Genomic DNA, 24,503 nt, shown 5'->3' with positions numbered 1-24,503 from the left:
AGATTTTAAACTACAAATACAATTTATTGAATAGGTATAGGACTGTTCAGATTATCAGTTTCATCTTGGGTGAGTTTTGGCAGTCTGACTTCTGAGGAATTGGTCTACTTCATCTGAATTGTCTGGTGTATATGCATAGAGTTGTTTGTAATATTACTTAGGTATTTTTAACATTTTTATTGGAAAGTGAAAGTTAGTGTTGGCTGTGCTGGGTTTTCATTGCTGCGTGCAGTCTTTGCCTAGTTGCAGAGCGTGGGGGCTACTGTTTGTTTTAGGCTTTTCATTGTGGTGGCTTCTCTTGTTGCAGATTCTGGGCTGTAGAGTGTGTGGGCTTCAGTAGTTGTGGCACACGGCATGTCACTGTGAAGCATGAGGAAATTTCCTGGACCAGGGATCGAACCTGTGTCGCTTGCATTGGCAGGCGGATTCTTAACCACTGGGCCACTAGGGAAGTCCTTCCTTCTTAGATTTTTAATGTTGGTACAGTCTCTAGTGATATCCTCTTTTTCATTCTTGATATTGGTTAATGCCGGGGTCCAGCCCCGGTGGATCCAGGGAATTTGAAGCGAGGATGGCGTTGGCGAGGAATACTTAGGTATTTAGAGATATAAGATTAGATTAGAAAGAAATAGTCTAGTAGGAAAATTTAGGCGGAGGAAAGGAGGCTGAATAACTTGGCTTACAGGGAAAACCAATAAAACTCCAGACAAGGAACTTGCACCATCCACGTCAGGCCACCGGCGTCCGTTTGAATATCGGAGAGTGCCCCGCCTTGGGCTCTCTCTCTTACGGATCTTAGAAGACAAATAAGTAGACGTGGTGAGCATCCCTGCTCCAGATGGGAATTCAGCCGGAAGAAGAAAAGAATGACATGGCGAAGGCATCGGTGCAAGACTCCAAAAACTATTTTTCAAAATCAGCTTATATACCCCAAGTTGTTCATAAAGTAATAGAGTTATGCAGGGGCAGCAGTCCTGACCCTCACTGAGACAAGACTTTCTTTTTGCATACCCTCCCGAATACAAAAGGTCTCAGGTGGTTTACATTATCTTCTGGCCAAGAGGCTTCTTAACATTTTTATGGCTCTCTTCCTGGATAATTGACTATCAACCAGAAAACTCCTTTTCCCTAGAAGTGTGTTTTCTTTACTCTGCATCACCCTCAAAGTACTAAATAAAGTTGCATTCCTGTAGAAGAGAGGTGCAGTGGGTTATAACAAAGAAAGTACTTAACTCAAAGATCTAATGTTGCTAATACCAGATCTGCTGCCTGTTTTTCTATATACCAACTATATCTAAAAATAGAGGATATGAAAATTTGGCAGCAAGTATTGGCTCAACAAATGAAACCTTTAATCAGTCCTATTCTAATGATTTTGACTCCTCGGAAGCCCCTACATTCCTAGGATGCTTTAAGCTTCCTGTGCCTCTCGCAGTCAGGAGGCCTCAAACAATCACATGTGCAACTGTAAGAGTCCTGCAGGCAGGCTAGAAAGCCGTCAGAGGGGTTTTTGGATTGAAACACTCGTATTATGCCCAGGAGATTTATTATCTAAAAACTCTAATTTTTTTCCAGAAAAAGGTGGTGGGGGGACAGTCCCCGGTTAAAGACAGAAGAGTAGGTGGAAAGCATAACACAGTAAAGCAGGCAGATTCTGGTCTTGGCGAGTGGATGCTCAGGAATTTCCAGGGGGAATCCCTGAAGCCGATCATGTCCTTGAGTTTTGTCAGGCTTCCTTCCACATGACCTTGTCACGGGTGGGATTCCTCACGCTGGCTCCCGGCAGGTTAAGTTGTGTTTCTCTGTCGTTTTAAATCATTCGTACTAGAACCTCAATTGTACTAAAGTTTTCAAAGAACCAGCTCTTGGGTTGTGTGATTTTTTTAAAGAATTGATTTTCTGATTTCAGTGTCATGGACTTCTCTTCTTTATTATTTCCTTTCCTTTGCTTGTTTTGGCTTTATTTTGCTCTTTGTGGTTATTCTGAATAACACTACTCTGTTACAAACATTCCTATGCACATTTTTGCTTCAGTTCAGGTCAGTCGCTCAGCCGTGTCCGACTCTCTGCAACACCATGGACTGTAGCATGCTAGGCCTCCCTGTCCATCCCCAACTCCCAGAGCTTGCTCAAACTCCTGTCCATTGAGTCAGTGATGCCATCCAACCATCTCATCATCTGTCATCCCCTTCTCCCCCTGCCTTCAATCTTTCCCAGCATCAAGGTCTTTCCCAATGAGTCAGTTCTTCCCATTGTTATGCCCAGAGTCCGAGTCCCCAAAACTGAGAGAATATGTCCACAACAATGCAAAAGCATAAAGGGGTTTTATTGCCAGCTCGAGCCAGGGCTCCTGTCTCATCCAGCGCAGTGGAGTCTTGACGAGAGCCCCAAGCCCAGATTACAGGAGTATTTATAAGTTTAGAACAAAGACAGGGAGTTGGCAAGGGTTGATTTGCTGCAGGGGTTTCCTGGTATTTATTGATTGGCCAGTCGTCATCCCTCTGATTGGCCAGAGTTACCATCTCTCTGATTGGCCTGAGTTACCATCCCCGGAAGCCCCAGAAGCATGACTCAGGGATTATTTTTGGCCTAGTGCACCTCTCTGAGCCTGTCATGGCTCTGGTGAGGTTGTAACACCATCAGGTGGCAAAAGTATTGGAGTTTCAGTATCAGTCCTTCCAATGAATATTCAGGGCTGATTTCCTTTACGATAGAGTGGTTTGATCTCCTTGCTGTCCAAGGGACTCTCAAGAGTCTTCTTCAACACCACAGTTCAAAAGCATCAGTTCTTTGGCACTCAGCTTTCTTTACAGTTCAACTCTCACATCCATACATGACTACTGGAAAAACCACAGCTTTGATTAGACAGATCTTTGTTGGCAAATTAATGTCTCTGCTTTTTAATATGCCACCTAGGATGGTCATAACTTTTCTTCCAAGGAGCAAGTGTCTTTTAATTTCACGGTTGCAGTCAGCATCTGAATTGATTTTGGAGGCCCCCAAAATAGTCTGTCACTGTTTCCATTGTTTTCCTGTCTATTTGGCAGGAAGTGATGGGACGGGATGCCGTGATCTTAGTTTTTGAATGTTGAGTTTTAAGCCAACTTTTTCACTCTCCTCTTTCGCTTTCATCCAGAGGCTCTTTGGTTCTTCTTTGCTTTCTGCCATAAGGGTTGTGTCATCTGTTCATCTGAGGTTATTGATATTTCTCCCGGCAATCTTGATTCCGGCTTGTGTTTTGTGCAGTCTGGCATTTTGCATGATGTACTCTGCATAGAAGTTAAATAAGCAGGATTATTTTTGCTTAGACATGATTTAAAATTATTTGGGGTATATTCCCAGGAGTGGAATTGCTGGATCATGTGGCAGTTTTATGTTTAACTGCGTGAACAGTCACCAGACTGTTTTCCATAGTGGTTGCCTCATTTAACATTCCTATCAGCAAATTTATTTTTGTACCTAGTCCAGCAATCTTATTCTCTTATGTAGTCGATAGTTCATTTATATATAATGCAATTGGTGATGTACTTGGGTTAATATCTGCCATCTTATTATTTGATTTCAGTTTTTCCAAACCGTTTTTCCTTTTCTCTCTGCTGTCTTGACTCCTTTTGTAGTATTGTATTTCTCTCTGTGATTACCAAGTTCATTGTGCATTGTTTTATTGCTTACCCCAGGAATTATGATATGTACTCTTGACTTACAGTATTCTAATAAAAATAATAACTTTGGTCACTCTCCCATTAGTGTTCCTCTGACCCCTGTCTTTATCATTTTATTATTACACATAATTATTTTGTATTTTATGTGTCTTTGAAGGTATTATTTTTTGTTTTTACAGAGAATGTTCATTTCTGTTTTCCCACATATTTGCCTCTTTTGTGGCTTTTAATTCCTTTTGAATTTTCATCTTAGATTATTTTTATCTTTTAGTGTAGGTTTGGGCCAGTAATTTTTCTGTTTTTGCCTGTCTGAAAATGTGTTTACTTTGCCTTCACCTATTAAAGGGTATGTCTGCTGACCATAGTATTATGGTGAGCAGTTTTCTCTTATCTCTTTAAATAAGTCATTCTGCTGTTTTCTAGCATTCCAAAGTCCAGCAGTAGTTGTTCTGTTCAAGGTAAGCTATCTTTTCCCCTGGCCACTGGCTGCTTTTACGATATTTTTCTTTTTTTCCCCTCAGTTTAAATGCGATATGCTTAGATGTATTTTTTGTATGTGTTCTTCTGGGGATTTGCATAACTTTTTGAATATGGGTTGTCTTTAATCAGTTTTGAGAAACTCTTGACCATCATCTTGTTATATATTGCCTCTGTTCATTCTTTCTTCCCTCTTTTGAGATTCCAGTTATGTATATCCTAAACCTTTTCATGTGTTTTACACATCTGTTATGCTTTTCTCTGTATTTTTCAGTAGGTTTTGATCTGTGTGCTTCTGGTTTGGATATTTTCTATTGCCTTGTTGTCCATTCTGCCAGTTTTTTCTTCTGGTATATCTAATGAGCTCTTAATGTCATCATTTATGTCTTTCACTTACAGAATTTCCCTTTGGCCCTTCTTATGATAGATTCCATTTTCTGGAATCCTTCATCTTTTATTTTCTCAAACATATTTGTCATGTACAGACTTGGGACTGAGCTGAGTTGAGGCCGGGTTTCAGTTTTGATCGGTCTCTGCCTCCCTGTCCTTTGCCCCCACTGCTGAAGGGTGATCCCTCAGGGGAGGGGCTTCCAGCTGCGAGTGAATTATGCTCATTTCCCCTAGCTGGACTTGAGCCTCTAATTTATGTTTCCTCATACTGATAGCACTGCCAAAATCTCCACTCTGCTTTTCAGAGACTTTGTGCTTAGCGTTTTAACCTCCTGCCCTGTGCATCTCCAGAATTTTCAAATATCTTGAAGGGCCCAAACCTAGGAACTTCCCTGTTCACCCATCTGTCACTTTTGTTTTGAATTTTGTCTGTAGTCTCTTTTTCTTCTAATTTTCATTTTATATTGGAGCATCATCTATTAACAGTGTTGTATTAGTTTCAGGGGGGAAAGCAAGGTGATTCCGTTACAGATGGTCTTGCTCGACTCCCAGAGCCCTGCTGGTTTCTTGGTTCTCGAGCCTCAGCCTGGGCAGAACTTGCTTCTCAGTCTCTCGCCTTCCAGCCAGGCTCAGCAGATGCCTCCTTGGACAAGTGGCCGCACTTAGGCAGGCCACCTCTGCATGCTTCCCTGCTGTCTGATTCCTGGTCTGTCTAGTTCAGTAGTTCTCTAGTAGCCTTCAATAGACACCTTAAAACTTTTCCCATATTTTGAAATTGTTCTTGATGGGCACATTGATTTAATTTAAAGTTATTAATTTAAAATTATTTCTTCATGCTTGGAAGTGCTGGTTGCGTATAGTTATATGTTACTATATATAAATATATGTTATATTTATTACATATAGTGTATATAAAATATTATATGTAGTGTTATTTTATATATTACCATAATTGGTAAAGTGATTGTCACCTACAGTTTTGTGTCAGTGATCACATCCCTTACACAGTTAACTTCTTTTCACACCAGTTTCTCTAAGTGACTCTTGGTTTTGTGACTTCGTTGTGTATACAAGTCTTCTGGAAAATGTTTTCTATCAATGTAGAAGTAAATTGATTGAGTCTTAGTGGAAAGGCCTTGTGGTGAAAATATGTGATTAGTTAAAAATCAGCAATGACTCTGAAACTGGTTACATAAACATGTGAAAAAAATATTTGGTAGTCAAAAGCCCAGATGTACAATTCTTGGGATAATTGATCTATTCCTGTGGTTATGATGATAATTTTAGTATGGTTTTATGTTTGGGGCCACTATTTTTTCTGTGTCCTTAGTATCAGTTTACAGTGTTAGTTCTGGTTACATCATGTGATTTCAGAGGTCAAAGAACTCTAGTGTATGTTTTAAAATTTTCCTTTTAATGCGAAAAGAACAGTTTTCCCAGCACCATTTATTGAAGAGCCTGTCTTTGCCCCATTGTAAATTCTTGATCCTTTTTCAAAAATAAGGTACCGGTAGGTGCATGGGTTTATTTCTGGGCTTTCTATCTTGTTCCATCAGTCTATATTTCTGTTTTTGTGCCAGTACCATACTGTCTTGATGACTGTAGCTTTGTAGTGTAATCTGAAGTCAGGAAGGTTGAATCCTACAACTCCATTCTTTCTCAAGACTGCTTTGGCTATTCGGGATCTTTTCTGTTTCCATTTTGTTCTAGTTCTGTGAAACATGCCATTGGTAATTTGATAGGGATCACGTTGAATCTGTAGATTGGGATTGGTAGTATAGTCATTTTAACAATATTGATTCTTCCTACCCAGAAACATGGGATATGGCTCCATCTGTTTGTGTCATCTTTGATTTCTTTCATCAGTGTCTTATACTTTTCTGTGTACAGTTCTTTGTCTCCTTAGGTATGTTTATTCCTAGATATTTAATTTTTGTTGTTGCAATGGTGAATGGGATTGATTCCTTAATATGTCTTTATGATTTTTCATTGTTAATATATAGAAATGCAAGTGATTTGTGTGGATTGATTTTGTATCCTGCAACTTTGCTAAATTCACTGATTAGCTCTAGTCATTTTCTGATACTGTCTTCAGGGTTTTCTATGTACAGTATCATGTCATCTGCACACAGTGAGAGCTTGACTTCTTCTTTTTTGATCTGAATTCCTTTGGTTTCTTTTTCTTCTCTGATTACTGTAGCTAGGACATCCAGAACTCTGTTGAATAATAGTGGTGAATGTGGACACCCTTATCTTGTTCCTGATCGTAGGGGGCATGCTTTCAATTTTTCACCATTGAGAAGAACGTTTTTGAGGAAGGTTCTTTCTGTGCCCATCTTTTTGAAGAGTTTTAATCATAAATGGGTGCTACATTTTGCCAAAGGCTTTTTCTGCATCCATTGAGATGATATGATCTTATTTCCAATGTGTTAATCTGGTGTATCACATTGATTGATTTGCATATATTGAAGAATCCTTGCATTCCTGGTATAAACCCAGCTTGATCGTGGTGTATGAGCTTTTTGATGTGTTGCTGAATTCTGTTAGCTAAAATTTTGTTGAGGACTTTTGCATCTCTGTTCATCAGTGATACTGGCCTGGAGTTTTCTTCTTTATATTGTCTTTGTCTGGTTTTAGTATCAGGTTGATGGTGGCCTTGTAGCATGAGTTTGGAAGTGTTCGTTCCTCTGCGTTTTTTGAAAGAGTTTGAGAAGGATAGGTGTTAGGTGTTCTCTAAATGTTTGATAGAATTCTCCTTTGAAGCCATCTGGTCCTGGGCTGTTGTTTTTTGGGAGATTTTTGATCACAGCTTCAATTTCAGTGCTTGCAGTTGGGTTGTTCATAATTTCTATGTCTTCCTGGTTCCATCTTGGAAGATAGAAGTTTTCTAAGAACCTGTCCATTGCTTCCAGGTTATCCATTTTATGACCATAGTTGTTCACGATAGTCTCATAATCCTTTGTATTTCTGCATTGTCTGAGGTAACCTCTCCTTTACCTTTCTGATTTTGTTGATTTGATTCTTCTCTCTCTCTCTCGATGAATCTGGCTAAAGGTTTGTCAGTTCTGTTTATCTTCTCGAAGAACCAGCTTTCAGTTTTATTCATCTTTATTATTGTTTCTTTCATTTCTTTTTCATTTGCTTCTGCTTGGGTCTTTGTGATTTCCTTCCTTCTACTAATTGTGGGGCTTTTCTTTTGTCTGCAGTTGTTTTGGGTGTAAAGTCAGGCTGTCTAGTCTGTATTTTTCTTGTTTCTGAGGTAGGATTGTTTTGTCGTGAACGTCCCTCTTGGAGCTGCTTTTGCGGCATCCCATAGGTTTTGAGTTGTCATGTTTTCATTGTCATTTGTTTCTAGGAATTTTTTTATTTCCCTCTGATCTTCTTCAGTAACCTGTTGGTGATTTAGAAACATGTTGTTTATCTCTGTGTGTTTGTGTTTCTTACAGTTTTTTTCTTGTAACTGATATCTAGTCTCATAGCGTTGTGGTCGGAGGAGATGCTTGATACGATTTCAATTTTCTTAAATTTACTGAGGTGTGATTTGTGACCTAAGATGTGGTCTAGCCTGGAGAATGTTCCATGTGCCCTTGGGAAGGTGTATTCTTCTGCATTTGGATGGAATGTCCTGAAGATATCAATGAGATCCATCTCATGTAATGTGTCATTTAAGACTTGTGTTTCCTTATTAATTTTCTGCTTTGATGATCTATCTATTGGTGTGAGTGTGGCATTAGAGTCTTACTACTATTGTGTTACTGTCAGTTTCTCCGTTGATGTCCGTCAGTGTTTGTCTTAGGTATCGAGGTGCTCCTATGTTGGGTGTATGGATATTTATAATTCTTATGTCTTCCTTTTGGACTGATCCCTTGATCATTCTGTAGTGTCCTTCCTTATCTCTTGTGCTTTTCTTTATTTTAAGGTCTACATTGTCTGATATGAAGATTGCTACTCCAGCTTTCTTTTCCTTCCCGTTTGCATGCAATATATTTTTCCATCCTCTCCCTTTCAGTCTATATGTGTCATTAGGTCTAAAGTGGGTTTCTTGTAGACAGCATATATATGAGCCTTGCTTTTGTATCCATTCAGCCAGTCTGTGTCTTTTGGTTGGAGCATTTAATCCATTTACATTTAAAGTAATTATTGCTCTATATGTTGCTCTTGCCATTTCCTTAATTGTTTGGGGTTGATTTTTTAGATATTTTCTCTTCTGTTCTATTTCTTGACTGTATCAGTCCTTTTAACATTTGTTGTAAAGCTGGTTTGGTGGTACTGAATTCTCTTAACTTTTGCTTGTCTGAAAAGCTTTTTATTTCTCCATCACTTTTGAATGAGATCCTTGCCAGGTACAGTAATCTTGGTTGTAGATTTTTCCCTTTCAGTACTTGAGATATATCTTGCCATTCCCTTCTGGCCTGCAGAGTTTCAGCTGAAAGATAGCTGTCAAGTGTATGGGGTTTCCCTTGTATGATACTTGTGGCTTCTCCCTTGCTGCTTTGAATATTCTTTCTTTGTGTTTAGTCTTTGTGACTTTGATTAGTGTGTTGTCTTAGCATGTTTCTCCTTGCGTTGATCCTGTATGGGACTCTGTGAGCCTCTTGGACTTGATTGACTGTTTCCTTTTCCACGTTGGGGAAGTTTTGAACTATAATCTCTCAAAATTTTTCTCATACCCTTTCTTTTTTTCTCATTCTTCTGGGGCCCCTATAATTTGAATGTTGGTGCCTTTGCTGTTGTCCCAGAGGTCTCTGAGACTATCCTCAGTTCTTTTCTTTCTTTTAATTCTTCTAGGTCTTTGTTAATTGATTCTTGCATTTTCTCCATTTTGTTTTCAAGGTTTTTGATTCTCTTTACTATCCTCATTCTGAATTGTTTTTCAGGTAGTTTGTCTATTTCCTCTTCACTTATTTGGAATTCTGTGTTTCTGGTTTGCTCCTTCATCTGTGTAGTATTTCTCTGCCTTTTCATACTTTTTTCTGAACTTGTTGTGTTTGAAGTCTCCTTTTCCCAGGCTTCAAGCGAAGTTGAATTCTTTCATTGAAGAAGGTTGAATTCTTTCTTTTGGTTTCTGGCCGCCTAAGGCTGGTCCAGTGGTTGTGTAAGCTTTGTGTAGAGTGAGATTTGTGCTGAGTTTCTGTTTGTGTTTCCTCTCGTGGGGAAGGCTGAGTGAGGTGGTAATCCTATCTGCTGATGATTGAGTTTGTACTTGTGTTTTGTGTGTTGTTTAGCTGAGGCGTCCTGCACAGGGTGCTGCTGGTGGTTGGGCGATGCTGGGTCTTGTGTTCAAGTGGTTTCCTGTGTGTGAGTTCTCACTATTTGATACTCCCTATGGCTAGTCTCTGGTAGTCTAGGGTCTGGAGTCAGTGCTCCTACTCCAGAGGTTCAGGACTTGATCTCTGGTCAGAAACAAAGATTCCACAAGTGGTTTGTTATGGCATTAAGTGAGATTAAAACAAATATCCAACAATGAGAAACCAAAGATGAACCCCAGACAAATGGCAGTTATAAAATCAGATGAATAATATTTAAAATCATGGAATATACACATATACATACACACCCATGAGCAAAGTCAAAACAGTCCAACAAAAATAAAGTGCAGTTGATTGATCTGGCAAACAAAGGAAATAAAAAATTAAATTTACCAGGTGAGAACAAAACTAACTCAAGCACAGACTGGAAACAAAACTAAAGCAGTGTGCCAAGTGGGGAACAGAGCAATGAAAAGAAAGCTAACAAACATGTTGAGAGGAAAGGAAGGAAAGAAAAGAATGGATATGGAGATTTAAATAGAGACAGATGAAGATTTATACACATTAAAGATTAGCTGCAAGGGGGAAAAACAGGAGTAAAGGCAAAGAAAGGGATAAATATACAAAAATACAATAGATTTAAAAAATTAAAATTATCAAGAGGAGAAAAGAAAAAAATGGAAGAAGAAAGAAAGAAGGAAAACTCCACAGAACTGCAACAGCCCAATGTAGAGGCAGAGGTTTATAACAATGTTAAAAAGTGTGACTGCATATACACATATACACACACACCCACAGGCCAAATCCAAAAAGTCCAACAAAAATAAAGTACAATAGATTGACCCAGTGAACAAAAGAACCCAAAAATTATATCTACCAGAACAAAACTGGGCAAAGCACAAACTGGAAAAGAAAACGAGAGTGCAGTGCCGACTGGGGAATAAAGCACTGAAACTAAAAGTGACAACTCTGCTGAGAGGCAAGGACAGAAAGAAACAAAAGAAGGACATGCAAAGGTAGATAAAGGTAGATAAAGAAGATTTATATATGTTAAAGATTAACTGCAAGGGGAAAAGAACCGTAGGGAAAGCAAACTAAGGAATAAATATAGAAAAAATAAAAGTAGGTTTAAAAAATTAAAGAGAAAAGAAAAAGGAAAGCTCCCCAGAACTGCAGAAGCCCAACGTAGAGGCGAGGTTTATAGCAATAAAAAATGTGACTAGAAAAAATAAACCTCAAAAGCTCAATTGGATTTCATAGTGCCAGTAAAATCAACAGCTACAACAGAGGGGGCGGGGTGGGGGGAGAGAAAATAGAAAAAAATAAATCTAAAAGAATCTACAGAACAAGTCAAAAATAAGAATAATAAATGTTTTTCTCGAGTCATTGCTGTCAGCGTCCTATCCCTGACTGGAGGTCACAGCCCACTTTACCTCCCTCGGATGCCCTCCAGCCCTGTGCTGATCTCTGGACCTGCTGCAGGGGCAGCTCAGAGTCTAATCTGGTCCTACTCCTGTGTGTTCTTGCCTCCGGTGTCCACAGCTATCAGAACTAGTAGTGTTCTTTTGTGGGAGCTCTCAGTGACCTTTTATCTGTTCCACAGAGACAGAGTCTTCCTAGTTGATCGTATGGATTTAATCTGCAGCTTGTACAGCTGGTGGTGAGGTTTTAGGTCTTCTTCCTTAGCCACAATGCCCCTGGGTTTCAATTGTGGTTTCATTTCCACCTATGCATGTGGGTCATCCACTGGGGTTTGCTCCTGCGGCTGCCCTGGAGGAGGTGGGTTTGCCCCTGTGAGGGCCAAGTGTGGAGGTGGTGCAGCTGCTTGGGCCGCAGGGGTTCTGGCAGCACCAGGTACTCAGGGGAGTTGGCTGAGAGGGCAGCAGGAAATACAGTGCTCTAGAAGGGTATGGCAACCAGTCTTGGGCGGTACGCTCCAGTGTTGTTGCCTGGAGAACCCCCTCCTCCCTGACAGAGTTGCCTGGCAGGCCACAGATAAGAGAGCGGCAAAAAGCTGCACATGACTGAAGTGGGCATAGACGCAAGACTTTTTTTGCCTGTGGCAGCTCTGCCCCAGTGAGAGTTGAGCATGAAGGTGGTGCAGCTGCTTGGCTTTCGGGGACGCTGGCAGCAAGTGTGCAAGGACACGGCCTGCCTCCGCTGCAGGAGTTACGTCCCTATCAGAGTCTTTTTTCAAGCCTCTTGTAGCTGGTGATCAAAAGGAGTGTCTGTAGCTCCACCTGTTCAGGCACTTAGAGGGCTGGCTACCTTGCCTGGGGTCCTTCTCTGTTGTTGGGTGTGTCAGGCACATAGAGGGGCCCTCCTGGCTGGGATCCTAGTCTGTAGGTTGGCACCCCTGGCCCTTAAAGTGGCACCTGAGAGGGGTCCTGCTCTGTAGTGCCGTGTGTCAGGCGTTTGATGGGCCAGCCTCTCTCTATTGTTCAGCTGCCGATGCTGGCGTGTGGGGAGAGAGAGGCTATGGTGATGGCTCCGTCCCCTACCCATGACTCAGCAGTATCGCCTTGCTTCCGTGGCTGCCTGGCTTTCCTCCCTCATATCCCCTAAGTCCGTCTCTTTTCCCTCACATGCCCTCAGTCCATCTCTCCACAGTCCACAGCAGCCCTCGCCCTGGAACGGCCCCACAATCCCTAAATTCCAGCTCCCGGCTGCTGCGCCTTCCAGGGGACCAGTGTCCCTGTCCGGGGTGTGTATGGCTGCGGCAAGGACTGTCTGATTCTCATTCCATTTAGGCTGCCACAGATCGGCTGTTTCACTCTCAGCCTTAAGTGTTTCTCCTCTGACTCAGCCAGTTGGCCCATGCGCGGATTGGACCCCTGCCTCAGTTCCCCCACCCGCCGAGGGCAGGTCCAGTCCTTCTGACACTCCTGTTTTCCCCTAGTTCCTTCGTCATACCGAGCTTTGCGTGGTTCTCTATCTTCTTTTCCGCTGCTCAGGTCCTCTTGCCCCCTGTTAGCTGGTGTTCTGCATGCACTTCTGTCTCTGAAGGTGGATTCCTGATGTGTCCTTGGACAGAGATGTACCCCACGTCCACCGACTCCTCTGCCCTCTTGTTCTAGGGGAGATTTTTACCTCTTATTTTTAAGAAAGTTCTATTTGAGTCTAGGGTAAATTGAGGACTATCTTGTAATTAAACATTAAAAAAAAACTTTTAGCTACTATTCTATTGGAGCTTTTTATTTATGTATGCTTACTTTATATATACTTATTTATAGTTTGAAATCTTCCTGTAAACTGTGTGTCCTAAATAAATAGCATTAATTACACTATTTATTCATGGCTATGCCTGTTGTAATAAAGAGTGATATTTTTGAAGCCAAAACAAAATTAAGTATACATTCTTCGTTTTTTTTTACCAACTGTGGAATATCTCATTGTATGACCCACAAGCCAGATATTTGCATGATTTCTTCAACATATGGTAATGTTCTCCAAGGACATAAGCATAAATAAGCCACAACTGCTAAATGTGGAAATCCAAATCATTCGGTTCCCAAGGAGTAAATGATTCTTGTCCTGTGTTTTTAGGTTCCCAGATTGTGGTGAGCCGTCTCCTCGGCTGGTGGCCCTGAATTTAGCTGGCGATCCTACTGATCCTGCTGATCCTACTGATCCTCCCACAGTGGAGAGGGACTGTGGCTTTTGGTGTCCCCGAGAGTGGAAAATCGATCCTGATCTTGGCTGTTCCTTTTTGCACGTGCGTGATTGTTCACCTCCTTGTCGAAAGATGTACTTTAGGAGAGGAGAGCTTTCATTTGCTCGGTATTTCATAGGATTGATTTCAGGCATTTGCCTCTCTGCCACGTTGTTGACTTTTTTCACTTTTTTGATTGATGGGATAAGATTCCGGTATCCTGAAAGACCCATTATAATGTATGCTGCCTGCTACATGATGGTGTCATTAATTTTCTTTCTTGGGTTTTTGCTTGAGGGCCGAGTCGCCTGCCGTGCATCCAGCCCTGCACAGTATAAGGCTTCCACAGTGACCCAAGGATCTCATAACAAAGCTGGTATCATGCTTTCCATTATACGCTATTTTTTTCACTATGGCTGGCAGCATTGGTGGGTGATTCTTACCATCACATGGTTGTTGGCAGCTGTGCCAAAGTGGGGTAGTGAAGCTATCGAGAAGAAAGCCTTGCTGTTTCCTGCCGAAGCGTGGGGCAACCCTGGAACGCTGACCGTCATCCTTTCAGCGATGAATAAAATTGAAGGTGACGGTATCAGTGGCATGTGTTTTGTTGGCCTCTATGATGTTGATGCCTTGAGGTATTTTGTTCTTGCACCCCTCTGCCTGTGTGTGGTAGTTGGGGTTTCACTCCTTTTAGCTGGCATTATATCCCTAAACAGAGTGCGAGTTGAGATTCCATTTGAAAAGGAGAACCAGTATAAACTGGTGGAGTTTATGATCTGGATTGGTGTTTTCAGCACTCTGTATCTCATACCACTCATGGTTGTACTTGGATGCTACTTTTTGAGCAAGCTTACCTCGGCATCTGGGAAACAACGTGGATACAAGAACTCTGCAGAGAATATCACATTCCATGTCCATATCAGGTAAGGGAAACCTTGTTCTAAATTTCAAAACATTTAACAGTGAAAAGAGATAATCTTAGATTTTTTTTTAACTCTTCATGTAAAACCTGAACATTAAATTTTTGAAGTGAAGCTAATGAACAAATTTATTGTAGTAAGAATGTCATGCACACGTTTCTATTAACATCTTCCTTCTAAAAGATCACTTTTGTGAGTCCAAGCCATGGGCTTTTAAGCACTTTACTTCTGTTACCACAAAATAGTTGCTTGTTGATTACTTAGAAGTCTGCAGGTTTGAGGGGAAGATGTTGATTAAAGACAGTGTCTGTGGAAATTTCAGTGATACTTAGAATGGGAGTTTTAACAGTTTTGAAAAAACATTAGAATGCATTTGTACAAACAGTTTCATCTCTTAGTTGGTCTTAGTTTTTCTTTTTTGCATACTGAATATTTTGTGATTTACCTTTTAATTTAAAGAGATCAGATAATCATAGAATTTTAGATCTAGAGAGGACCTTCAGTTCAATTCAGTTCAGTTCAGTCACTCAGTCGTGTCCAACTGTTTGTGACCCCATGAATCACAACACACCAGGCCTCCCTGTTCATCACCATCTCCTGGAGTTCACTCAGACTCACGTCCATCGAGTCCGTGATGCCATCCAGCCATCTCATCCTCGGTTGTCCCCTTCTCCTCCTGCCCCCAATCCCTCCCAGCATCAGAGTCTTTTCCAATGAGTCAACTCTTCTCATGAGGTGGCCAAAGTACTGGAGTTTCAGCTTTAGCATCATTCCTTCCAAAAAAAATCCCAGGGTTGATCTCCTTCAGAATGGACTGGTTGGATCTCCTTGCAGTCCAAGGGACTCTCAAGAGTCTTGTCCAACACCACAGTTCAAACGCATCAATTCTTCGGCGCTCAGCCTACTTCACAGTCCAACTCTCATATCCATACAGGACCACAGGACAAACAATAGCCTTGACTAGACGGACCTTAGTCAGCAAAGTAATGTCTCTGCTTTTGAATATGCTATCTAGGTTGGTCATAACTTTTCTTCCAAGGAGTAAGCGTGTTTTAATTTCATGGCTGTTAGAAATGGTGTATTCAAGTTCCCTGTGTAATTTAGAGTTCTTAAACATCTATCTTATTTGAGGCTTAGAAATGTTAAGTGACTTGCTCACTTTATTCAAGTACTTATGCATTATAGATAACTTCTGTTTACTTGTCTCTTTCCCCTGGTAGACAGTGAAGTCTTTAAATGCAAGAACGTCTTTTTCGAATTTTTTCGAAGCATGTTCTATATGTTAGCAGATGATGGCATTGAGGATGGGAATGTGTAGATTGAGAAGAAAAGACATTTTTAAGAAAAGTTCCAGTTTCACTGGAAACAAGGAGTGTGTGATTAGCACATAGTCAATTCTGTAAATACTTGATGACTGAAAATGCCATTTCCTTTTTTATTTTGTGGTATCAATAATTCTACACAAAATTACATTTTAATTATTATATCATTATTCTTTATATTATATATGACATATTATTATAATATTATAAATATTTGCTGCTGGCTTTTAAAACACCAACCTATATTTGAGAGACCAGAAAAAAATGAATAATTGAAATTTTATTACATTTCTTGATAGATGCTTCCTAAGAACTCTTAATATGAGTTTTCAGGCCTAAAGATAAGTAATCAAATTTCGCCTCTAATGAGAGAGAAAGAGGTGATTGAATTACATCATGTGCTTCTTCAGGTAAGGTTTCTAGGACTCTAAATATATATTATCTTAGGACTGATACTCAGTGCTCAGCCTGTTTGAGAAGAGTGTTGGGTACGTTTTCTAACATCCGAATTGACTCATCAGGCCTGCGCTCGAATTTTTGTCTCCCGAGCCCAAGGAACCTTCCAGAGCTGTGTTAGCCAGCCCCCTCTGCTTGACTTTTTCCCTGCCTTTTCTTCGCAGAGTGGGGTTTGCTCAGATGCCCGGAGGGAAGGAGCGGCCCTCTCAGTCTCCAGCTCCCTCACTGGGCTTCCCTTTTGTTTGAAATCTTGGATTGTGGCTGCCTAAGGACCTCTTTTAAACTGTATTTCGCTTTTCTAGCTCTTGGTAGGCTGACCCACAAGCTGTTTGCGTCTGTCACTGGAAGTGGGGACACCCTGGGGGCCTTCTGTCATCTGAAGCCACATGTAACAGGCCCAGTAATTGTATTGCTCAAGGTTATTTGATACCAGGGCAAACAAGAACCAGGGGTCCTAGCTTGGTACCCACGGTTGTGTTTCTGATCAGAACCCCCAGCTTGCCTGGGCTGTTTCAGTGCCACGTGAACTTGGGAAAGAGGTGGAGCAAGCGGCCCATGCGGCCTGGAGACAGAGGGGCCGGTCTGCCCTCTTCCCTTGCCCCTGCCGGCCCAGGGCAGGCCTTGCGATGACGGGCTGCTGGTGGTGGAGGAGAAGGCTGAGGAGGGAGGGGTGACGTGACCTGTGTTCTGGGACATGGTCACATGTGGGTTTTCTTTTTCAGTTTGAAAGAATGACTGCTTTTAGTCTTCCCTCCAGTTTCACTTTAAAGTTGAAACTGAAGATTTTATTCTTAAAGTTGAACACAGAGAGTTTATGGTGTTTTTGAAAGCAACAGTTGAGGTTTAAAAAACACATCTCAGAGAACTCCACTAGATAAAGCCAAAAACAGAACGTGTTCAGGGTGTACTGCGGGTGGGACCCCAAAGTGCACTCTGTCTCTCCCAGAGTGTGTAATCGCTGAGATGGGTGGATATAGGACCCCAAGCACCCTGGGGACTTGAGGTCCTCAAGTGACAGCAGAGGTCCGGGCTGAGCCAGGAGCAGTGGGGCCTGTGCCCTGGTGAGTGGAGAGCCTTAAGGGTGGGAGTGGGGCCAGGAGAGGGGTGGGAGACTCAGGGGCGGAGGGTGGGGCAGCACCTGGTGGTGTCTGGGAGGCACTGGCTGTCGCGGCTCAAGGCAGGGACACCCTTGAACCTCCACCATGCTACCCCCATGGGGCAGAGTTGTCTGGCAGCCTAGGATGGAAGTTTAGAGGGTGAGTTCATGGCAGGTTGAATGAACCCCTGTACCCACTGTGGGTTCATTTTAAGGGCCTGGAGTGAGGTTGGTCGAGCCCTTGCTGAGTTCGAGTGAGGGAGTCTGACAGGGAGGACCGAGCTCAGGGTGAGAGTGAGGGGCAGCTAGCGTGGTGAGTCCTCCTCAGCCAGGTGGGATCTGGGGACACCCTTGATTTCAGGGGTGCCTTTCAGTGCCTCCCTGGAGGGTTGTTTGGGGGGTTAGAGGGGGCAGAAGCCCACTTAGAAGACGTGCTCATTCCCAGGGGTGGTGGTTTCTGAAGCAGTTTATACTGGTCAGTTCAACTGTGACCGAGTACCTTGCAGGGTCATGTTTTAGAGGGGGCCCGAGCCGTGAGCACGGCCTTCCTTCTCCCGCACCCCACACTCCCCTGTCGTCTTTCTGGCAGCCCATCCCCCCTCTCTGCACCCTTGATGGTGGGCCTGAGCCCAGCGCCCCCGTTACCATGGAGCCCCTTGTGACTGAGCGGGTTCCGGTTCCGGGCTCCTGGGAGACGTGCTGGAGGCAGAGCCTTGGTGCCATTTCTCCTTGAGACAGCGGTGCGGGTGGTCATAGTGTGAGAGCAGTGGTCCTAGTGTGAGAGCGGTGTGTGTGAGAGTGGTGTGTGAGAGCGGTTGTGTGAGAGCAGTGGTCGTAGTGTGAATAGTGGTGGTCGTAGTGAGAGATCGGTGGTGCGAGCTCGGGAGCCGAGGTATCCTACCGTGAAACAACGGTTGACCCCGAGTGGGGGGCTGCCCCCATCCGCAAGGATGGGTCGCAGAAGGGCCCACCTGTGGGCGTTATTCCAGTGCTGCAACCCCAAGGCACAGGCCAAGACAAGGAAGAACTTGGCCTCCGCCCAAGTCCTGGAAGGAGAGTGGCCTGAGGTGAGAGCAGCCCGCAGCTGGCCCGTCGGACTGGCCCTCACCCGGCAAAGCGTCGGGGTTGTGTTTCATTTCATTAGCATGGCTGTGGGCCCTGTCAGCCTGGGCGCTTTGGCCTTAGTGCGCAGCGTTGACCCCAGAGTTTACCCTGTAAGACGCTCTGCAGGTGCTGCATGGAGGGTGGGCGGGGGCCCCACAAGAAGGGAAACACTGGCTGGAGGAATCACTGGGGCACGTGGACTGAGCTACTGAGTCAGTCCTTGACGCAGAAATGCTAAGCCCCTTAACGATTCCCTTCTTCCAAAGAAAGCATATACTGGCTGGAGTAGTCTCTGGGGCATGAGGATCGAGCTAGAGAGTCAGTCCTTGAAGTAGAAAGGCTAAGCGCATTAAGGTCTCCCATCTTCCAAAGCACAGAGCAGTGTGGCCAGTATTTTAATCATTGGTACCTACTGCTTCCGTGTCTGACATACACCCTCATAGCTACACATGTCTGCTACATGCCTCTCACGAGTGCTGGGCACTGTTCCTGGTGCTGCACACTCAGTGTGTAGTAGGGGATACGCAGCCCAGGAGTTTTTAATTTCTGCAAAGAAAAATAGAACGTGTGCCAGCTTGAGCAAGTTCACCACGTGGACAGCCCCGCGTGCACGCAAATTGTGGCAAAATACATATAACATCAATTTTACATTTTAACCAGTGGATTGAATGACTTGGTGGCTTCCGTGGAGTCAGGCTAACAGATGGCCTTGGGGTGCCATCTGCCTTTTTCCCAGAGGAACACTCCAAAGCCTGGTGGCTTCCCTTTTTCCTTCCTTCTCCCCAGTGGCTCTAGGTCACTGGTCTGTGTGTCCTTTAAGAATCTCTTTATCCACTTTGTTGTTAGGTTTATCTTTTGGAAAGCTTCTCAGACGTCCTGGGCCTTGAGAAGGCAGGCTTGGATTCCGGGTTCTCCCCTACCGTGTGCCTGCCAGGTCGAGGGGGAGGCTGAAGGCTGGTCTGAATTGTAGCGGTCTGTGTGGTCTTGGGGTCAGTGGACCCCCTCTTCTCTGGAGGGGCTAGGAGAGCCTTTATGTGGAGCCTGGAGAGACTTGACAGAGCCAGTCTTGACAGTCTCACTGTCTTTTTAAATTATGTTTGCATTTAGTTTCTCATTTCTTTGTTTTTTTAGGAGAAGAACATACAACTAATTAGGGAGCATCTTCGGAGACGAGAAGAGGAAATATCAGTGCTCAAGGCCGAAATCAACAACACCAGGGTCAGAATGGGGATTCTCACGTGTTGACATTTGCCCCGTGTGGGTCACCGCTAGCCTCCGTGTTGCTGTCCTTAACCTCTGTCTGATTTTCAAGTCGTTTTTCACATCTTCCCACTGAGCAGACCTGGGTGGATCAGTTTGGGGTTCTCATACCTTGTTTCAAATTTATGATGAGAGCTAATGTAATTTTAGTACATTTGAGGGGGGAGTGCTCTTAACTTACATTTTTGTCCACACTACACTTTGTCTGGGATCTTAGTTCCCCAACCAGGGATTGAATCCTGTGACCCCTGCAGAAGTGTGGAGTCTTAACTACTGGGCCCCTGGGGAAGTCCACTCTAAATTTCGACGGAACTGGCGGGATTCCGACGTGCCTTAGCATGTTTCTGGCTATAGCGTGAGGCTGAGAGGAGTTATCGGGCCTGAATTCGAGCATGAGGTTAAAGGTGCTCCTTTGGCCCCGCCCTGCAGCTGCTGCTGGACTACCTGGAGTTCCTGGTTTCCCGTTACCAGCCATCCTTCCAGTTGACAGCGGGCAAGCGGCAGGCACAGTCCCCAGCCAGCATGACCAGCGAGGTGGAGGTGCTCAGGGCGCTGAGATTGCTCTTTGAGCACCACAAGGCCGTGGATGAGAAGGTACCAGCCCCCCCGGCCGTCCTGGATTTGTACACTTGCTGCCTTGTTCGGAGGGTGATGCACTTATTTATGTAACTAGTTGACTTTTGAGCTTCTTGAATTCTTGTATATACATTTTTTTTTCTGTAAGAAGTCAGAGTTTTATATGGTTAAAAAGCGTTGCCTGCGTACATGCTCAGTCATGTCTGAATCTCTGCAACCCTGTGGACTGTAGCCCACCACACTCCTCTGTTCATGGGGCTTCCCAGGCATGAATCCTGGAGTGGGTGGCCATTTTCCACTCCATGGAATCTTCCCGACCCAGGGATCGATCCTGCCCTCTTGCATTGGCAGGCGGATTCTTTACCACTGAGCCATCTGGGAAGCCCCCAGTTAAAAAGTATGAGTTGGCATGAATGTCTCAAGATGTATTATAGTCTGTGTATCAACTTGCAGTAAAAAACTGGGTAATAGAATTAATTTAGGATAACATTTTGTTCTCTCAAGCTTAGAATTTAAAGCTGTTAAAAAGATTTTCTTGACGTTAAGATCAGTGAGAGACGTTAACGGTATTCTATCACAGTATCCACGTATGAGGGTGAGTGTACACTAAGAGTGTACTAACGCACATACACACAGCAACACACAGTGACTCGGCCCCTTTGATTGAGCTGAGAGTGTGGTTATATGTAGAGCTTGAATTAGGTGCCACACATAAAGAGGTAAGCTTGATCAGTCATCCTGTAATTTCAGTTAAGGTTTTGTCCTTTGAATCCTTTCATTTAAAAAAGAATGAAGGCTGTAGTGGTGGGCATCAGGTGTTATTTCTCTTTCTGATTGAGGACCCACCCACCTGGGTTATTTAATGCTTAGTAAGCTAGCCTTGTGGCTCAGAGCTGCAGGATGTCTTCAGTACCCCTTTGTCCTGGAGAAGACAAATTCTGACTCTAATCACCTGGTGGTATTCGGGAGGGATAGCATCCCCATGTATTTTCTTTCTATGTTGTGTTTTCAGTTTCGAGTTGAGTTTTTCCAGGTGGAGTTTTGCTGTCTTTACTTATTTCTTTAGTCTGATTCAATTTTTTGGATTATCCACATTTCTCCAGAGTCAGGGCTTCCAAGTAAAATTGGGTTCAGTTCCTGATAGACTTGAGCTGCCCTGAATGTCGCTGACGAGACGTGGTCCTCTCATGCCCAGGTGCAGACCGCGAAGGAGCAGGACTGGGAGCGTGCGCAGCAAGCCAGCATGCTGGGGGACATGGCCGAGGTGTTCCAGAGTGATGAGGGCGTGTCTGATGGCGAGGGCGACAGGGTCACCCTCTTCAGCTTGGCCACTCAGCTGTCGCCCAGCGGGCAGGCCGATGCCAAGACTCAGAGTGTGAGGCTGCTAGACGCCATGAACGAAGAGATCAGGTGGGTGATCCCGAACTCAGCTCCCCGGAAACTCGATTTCTCTGAGGAGCTGCCTTCTCCTAGGGAAGTCTGAGTGTTCCATAGTAAGAAACCTGACCTCAGGTCTGCTTCAAGAATTTTCAGTTTTGAGATTGCCCTTGATGATAGAGCTCGGTCAGCCGGGGGGTTCTGTCCAAGGCGTTTTGGGGTGTCCCCCTCAGCTCTGAGCCCCAAGGTGGGTGAGGTGCCGAGGCGGTGTCCGCTGTGGCCCGAGCACCCTCCTGTGTCCTCAGAGCCCACCAATTTCTGGTGAAAAGCCACCTGGAAGAGAAAAGCTCAGGTTTTGGGGTTGGCAAATTCTGACTCAGATGTGCATTTTCATTTTTCACTTAATAAACAGTGTGAAGATTGGCTTGTTGTAAGACAGTGGTCCAAGGACATGTGTTTGAGTTTTTCTCATCTCATCAGTATATTTAAGATGTTTTCTTTAGACACCATCTTGGCAATGATAACAATTTACAAAACGGGATAGAATCCAAAGGCTGGCCTCGTGGTGAGCAGGGGCCCTTGGGTCTGGGTGCAGCCGGGTGGCTGGGGGCCCCGAGCCCTGCCTGGTGCCACACCCACACAGCTATGCCCGTGTCCCGAGTCCATGTTCAGAGTGGCCACAGGCCGGTGACCATGCACAGGACCAGGCAGAGGCTGCTGCTTAGTCTGTTCTCATCACGTCAGCCCATTGCCGAGGTGCCCATTCCTGTCCACCGAGTGCGGGGGGCTGGGAGAAAGGCAGGGGGCGAATGGGACAACCCGGAAACGCAAGTGGTGCCGCCTGCCCATTTGATGGCGAGACAGACGGTTTTGTGGGCCATGTTTGAGCACAGAGGAGATCAGAAGCATGGTCTTTCCATGTCCCCTCAGGAAATGTGGATCGGTTATGTATCAATATTTTTATTTTTACAGCAAGTTGTCATGTAAAAGTGATTTATCCTTATGTGACAAGTGACTTGATATAAATGGTAGATTCTGTCCATCAACTTGTTATCAACAGTGAAAAACTTTCAAGTTGTATATGTGGAAGTGAAGCTGGAGAGTTTACTTCCTATAACAATGTTTTATTTTAATTTGAAAATCATTTTATTTGCATCATCATGTATTTAAACTGCTATATAAAATCATCCACAACACATTAGGGGAGAAGAGCAGAATCCGTGAATTCTAGGTTAGTGCAGCACTTTGACATGAATCCAGAAACTCACAGAAAGCTGGTGCAGAACTTCCTCAAGAGATGCGTTTGTACATATTCAAACTTACATTAAAAATAAAAAGAAAGATCAACTCAGCACTTCATCTGGTCTGGAGACTTGTGTTTAGAAACACCAGCTTGTTCGTGAATTGCTGTTTTGATTGTACCGAGTTCCGGATTCCCAGTGGAAAAGACTTGCGGCACTGACGTGCATCTCTGCCCTGAGAGCAGGGAGGTAAAGGTTGTCAACATCAGGCATCTCCTCACAGGAAGAGCGTCGCCACCAGGGCCCCTTCAGAATGTTAGAGGAAAGACATGAAATGAAGAGTGAATGATCAGGGGCCAGTTTGTAAGACTCAATGCTAAGTTATTCTAAGTTTGAGAATATTCAAAAGAGGAAAAGTCGAACCTTTTACTTGAGATGTTAATTGAACAAGTGTTTCTGGAATTTGCTAATCATGACACAGAATGCCAGCCTAATTTGTTGTCCAGACACGTTTCTCTGCTGACAAGGGCAGGTGACGGGTTTTATTCTATTTTAGTTTGGTGGAAGAAGACAAGGAGAACACGGAGCAGCGGGCCGAGGACACTGAGAGCAGGGAGGGCAGGGGGCGCTTAGGCAGCCTCCATCGTTGTAAGTCGGTGAGCTCCCTCAACCTGCTTGCTGGCTCCTCAGCTGTCGGCTCCTGCCCGCCCCTGCCCAAGCCCAGAAGGAGGCGGCACTGCCCGGCGCAGCAGGGAGACCGGCTGGGCATCATGACTGTGGTATGTGTCTGCCTCCTCCGTGCCCATCCTTCCCCCAGGACGTGGGTTTTCTTTATTTTGTTTGTTTTTTGCTTTTTCTCTTTTTACTTAGAAGAAAATCGGGTACATTTGCTACACTCAGAGGTCTACATTTTTTTAAACTGCCTAGTCTTTAATCATTCCACAATGGCACAGCAATGAGTTAGTCTTCATATTTGGACCACAGGCTTAGCCCATCATCATGAACTCAGCCAGAGCCTGCCTCTGTGTTGTTGGACCTGGCCTGTGCTGGGCACAGCAGCTGCAGGGAAGTTTCTGTTCTCAGGGAGCAGACAGCTTTGTGAAAGTAACCATAGGCAGCCCTCATGGCATGGGAAGCTGTCCAGCACATGTTCCATTGGGGCTGCCTGGCTGCAGGGTGCAGGGCATGCGGTGGGAACAAAACCAGGAATCTCCATGGTCTGCTTGCTGATGGACCCGGCCACGGTCTCAGGCCAGCTCTGCGTGTGAAACCAGGTTAAGAGCCTGGTGCCCCAGGGCCCCAGGAAAGAGGTTGGCTGCCTCACTTATCTGAGTCTAAAAATGGGATGACGGTCTAGGGCTGTTGGTGACAGTGTGCAGCTCCAAAGCAAATGTTCCAACTTTCTTGCGTGTTTAGCTTGGATTTTGTGAGTGCATTGCTATCCCATGAAATCACGTGTACAACACTGCTTTGTAACTGGACATGTATTATCACATTCTTCTGTGACCACCCATTTCATGTTAGCTGCATTGTTAGTCAGGTTATCGTTAAATTAACTGTGAATCCTTTTAGTGGCCTGTGAAGTGGGAACTAGTCCATTTTGTGGTCTTTTGACACACTGTTTTTATAATTTGCATCATTGGCTAATTAGTTGCTATTTAAAATTCTTTGAGGATTTCTCTGTGGTCTCATGCTTGATTTCTTTCCGAATATTTGTTACA

General features: G+C 44.0%; 1 protein-coding gene across 2 annotated transcripts in view; it reads left to right on the top strand.

Moving 5' to 3' along the window:
- The window catches only part of LOC132658559 (liprin-alpha-1-like), a 58,782-nt gene extending 34,321 nt beyond the window's left edge, over positions 1 to 24,461 (top strand). For both annotated transcript variants that reach the window (XM_060405829.1, XM_060405828.1), the window contains 5 exons: positions 13,325 to 14,353; positions 19,460 to 19,546; positions 20,018 to 20,182; positions 21,360 to 21,574; positions 23,339 to 24,461. In XM_060405829.1, the coding sequence (XP_060261812.1) occupies positions 14,261 to 14,353; positions 19,460 to 19,546; positions 20,018 to 20,182; positions 21,360 to 21,574; positions 23,339 to 23,741 (963 nt within the window). In that variant the 5' untranslated portion in view covers positions 13,325 to 14,260 and the 3' untranslated portion in view covers positions 23,742 to 24,461. The remainder of the gene's footprint in view (positions 1 to 13,324; positions 14,354 to 19,459; positions 19,547 to 20,017; positions 20,183 to 21,359; positions 21,575 to 23,338) is intronic.
- The last annotated feature ends 42 nt before the right edge of the window (positions 24,462 to 24,503 follow it).

The sequence above is a fragment of the Ovis aries genome, chromosome 24, assembly GCF_016772045.2.
Source record: "Ovis aries strain OAR_USU_Benz2616 breed Rambouillet chromosome 24, ARS-UI_Ramb_v3.0, whole genome shotgun sequence".
Taxonomy (NCBI): domain Eukaryota; kingdom Metazoa; phylum Chordata; class Mammalia; order Artiodactyla; family Bovidae; genus Ovis; species Ovis aries.
This window is presented reverse-complemented; position numbering and strand designations above follow the sequence as displayed.